Source organism: Penaeus monodon, chromosome 24, assembly GCF_015228065.2.
Source record: "Penaeus monodon isolate SGIC_2016 chromosome 24, NSTDA_Pmon_1, whole genome shotgun sequence".
Taxonomy (NCBI): Eukaryota; Metazoa; Arthropoda; class Malacostraca; order Decapoda; family Penaeidae; genus Penaeus; species Penaeus monodon.
The window spans coordinates 25,339,532-25,342,032 of record NC_051409.1 but is presented as its reverse complement, the minus strand read 5'-3'; the positions used below and the strand labels follow the sequence as shown (position 1 = coordinate 25,342,032).

Below are 2,501 nucleotides of genomic sequence, written 5' to 3'. Positions count from 1 at the left end.
GGCGTAGTAATGGCGGTATGGGTAGTGGCGGTACGGGTAGTGATGGTAGTACGTGGAGTGGTAGGGGCGGTGGGCGGGATGGAGGGCGTGGCGGTATGTGACGGCGGCATGGGCGTCGTCCACGAGGCAGAGGACGGCGAGGGCGGCCAGAGCCAGGATCTGCGGAAGGAAAAAGAAGCTTCTTAATGGGATATTTTTGGCTTATAAAGTTACTATGAAAATGACACACTTGCTTCTCACGCCACAATGCAAATCAAAGTTTTGGAACAAACTTGAACAAAGCTTGATTACCAAATCGTGCATCTTACAAATAAGATATTTAAATCCATATAATATAGATACAGAAACTGGACGCATTTATTTATCAAAATGAGTCTGACTCACCACAATCTTCGAGGCCATGATGGACGGGTGAACAGGAGTCTCAGCAGCGACAGTTCTGTTCCCATTCAACTTCCCTCCACTTTTATACCTTCCACCTCCCTTTGGCCCCGCCCACATCTACAGCCCCATCCTCATTCTCTTTACCCCCACCCTCATGCTCTTTAGTCCCGCCCACAAAGCTTGCTCTCCTGACGGTTCACTCAGCCCATTGTTAGTGGAACGATTTCGATGCAGAACTACTTGGCTTCCAGCCCTGAAAGTAGTATTTACATGATGCAGGAAGAACTACAATTTAGATTTTCTTGTGAGATACAGGGTTATATTCCCAGTGATTTTTTTTTATATGGAATAATTTTGGGGGGTAATTTTCTCAATCGCCCGAAACTGCATATAAAGGAGTGCTTTCTTAGGATTTTCCACGCGTCAGGTACTGCTTTTTATATACATTCTCTTAGCACTATATTCGCACTATACTGAAACTGGTCTCTTTATTAAAGGGGTTTATTATTTCCTAACTGAATCAATAAACAAAAAATATAACATTTCCATTTGATGAAAATAATGAAGAAAAAAATCAAGAGTCGCCATTTTTGGCATAACAAAACTATATTTCCCACAAAAACGAAGATTGTCCCCGAAGTCTTCCGTTAAAGTCTTTGTTAAAAGAAATTAGTGCTTATGACAGACAACGCAGGTCCCAGATATTTACTTAAAAAGGCATCAAGGAACATGATATACATATTCTAATCAATATAGCAACTTAAATGAAAAAATAAAAATAAAAAAATTTACCTGTACGCTAAATTTACTTTACGTAGTATACATTCTTCTCTTCTCTCCATATGAATGTCTGCGAAGTTTCCTCTCTTAAATATTTGATTTTACAATGCATGATATGCTTTTTATTTGGCCCAATGTCGGATTCGATCCTGCATGACGGCGTCGACACACGTCGCCTCATGGGTGAGCAGAGCAGATGAAAACAATGAGCCGCGTGTGGATTCTGCTGCCGCCTCTCGGAGTTGGGGATACCGACTTTTCCTCTCTCGCAGCCGTGAATTTTAAATCAGAAAGCAGTCCATGACAAGTTCCTCATACAATTATAGTTGAATCAGATTTTTTTTTTCAACAAAGGAATAAAACACAAGGCATTGTAATACGTTCGAATACCTTTTCCATTCACCATAGCTTTATATTCCGCGTTTAACTTGTACATTTATTTAGTGTGCTGTCCATTTTTACGTTTTGATAAGATATCGATTTTTTGTTCTGAACGATGTGAGAAGCAATAGCGTAAATAAATCTCGAAAAAAACAAAAAAAAAATACAGCAGAAAACTCACGAATGCAATCTTATAAAAATCTAATATCAACATTTTTGTTTCAAACGTAGATATGTAAAAGATTCAACATTTACGATTCGAATAATGAATGTGTTGTGCTTTTGTTTGGCATTACTGTTTTCAAGTGACAGTATAAAAACATACTCTCAAAGAAGAACCGTTTATAAATAATCTTTTCCAAGGTTGGGTTCCTCTAAATCTCTTAGACCAAAAGCAATTTACTTTAAGATGTGAATAAGTAAAAAAAAAAATCTGCGTTCGAATAATGAATGCTGTACTTTCGCTTGACATAATTTATCGTTATTGTTGTTTAAATAAATACAGTAATAAATTCTTTGAAAGATTTATTGTCTCCAATGTTCATAATAAAAAAGGTCGCTGCTGTGGAGGGCAAGATGGGCGTCCGAACATCGCAGACGCTCCACCATCTCCCTCCCTGTCCTGATCTCCATCCCGTCGTGTCCTTCGAAGACGCCAGTCAGCACTGCAGTTATAGTCATATCAGCTAGACCCATGACTGCAGCCTCTACTGGACTCCTCAAGCACCATCATACGCGATCTGATCCTCAAGCACTTGAATCTAAGATCTGAGTCCAAGATAGAGCTAAGACTCGGGTCCAAGACTCCTCTGCGTCTCGACCAGTATCTAAGACTCCTGCGACTCCACCATTTCCTCCTCAGCTGCCTCCTTGACAGGCGCCCCGTGGTTAACTTGGACGTAGCTGGTGGCGCGGGCGTAGGGATGGGGGTGAAGGGCGGTGGGATGAGGGTGGGC

General features: G+C 40.9%; 1 protein-coding gene across 1 annotated transcript in view; it reads right to left on the bottom strand.

The window, feature by feature from the left end:
- The window catches only part of LOC119588675 (uncharacterized histidine-rich protein DDB_G0274557-like), a gene marked incomplete in the record, with an annotated part of 3,409 nt that extends 2,967 nt beyond the window's left edge, over positions 1–442 (bottom strand). The window contains 2 exon segments of the mRNA XM_037937311.1: positions 1–159; positions 385–442. Of these exon segments, the coding sequence (XP_037793239.1) occupies positions 1–159; positions 385–402 (177 nt within the window).
- Positions 443–2,501: the final 2,059 nt, after the last annotated feature.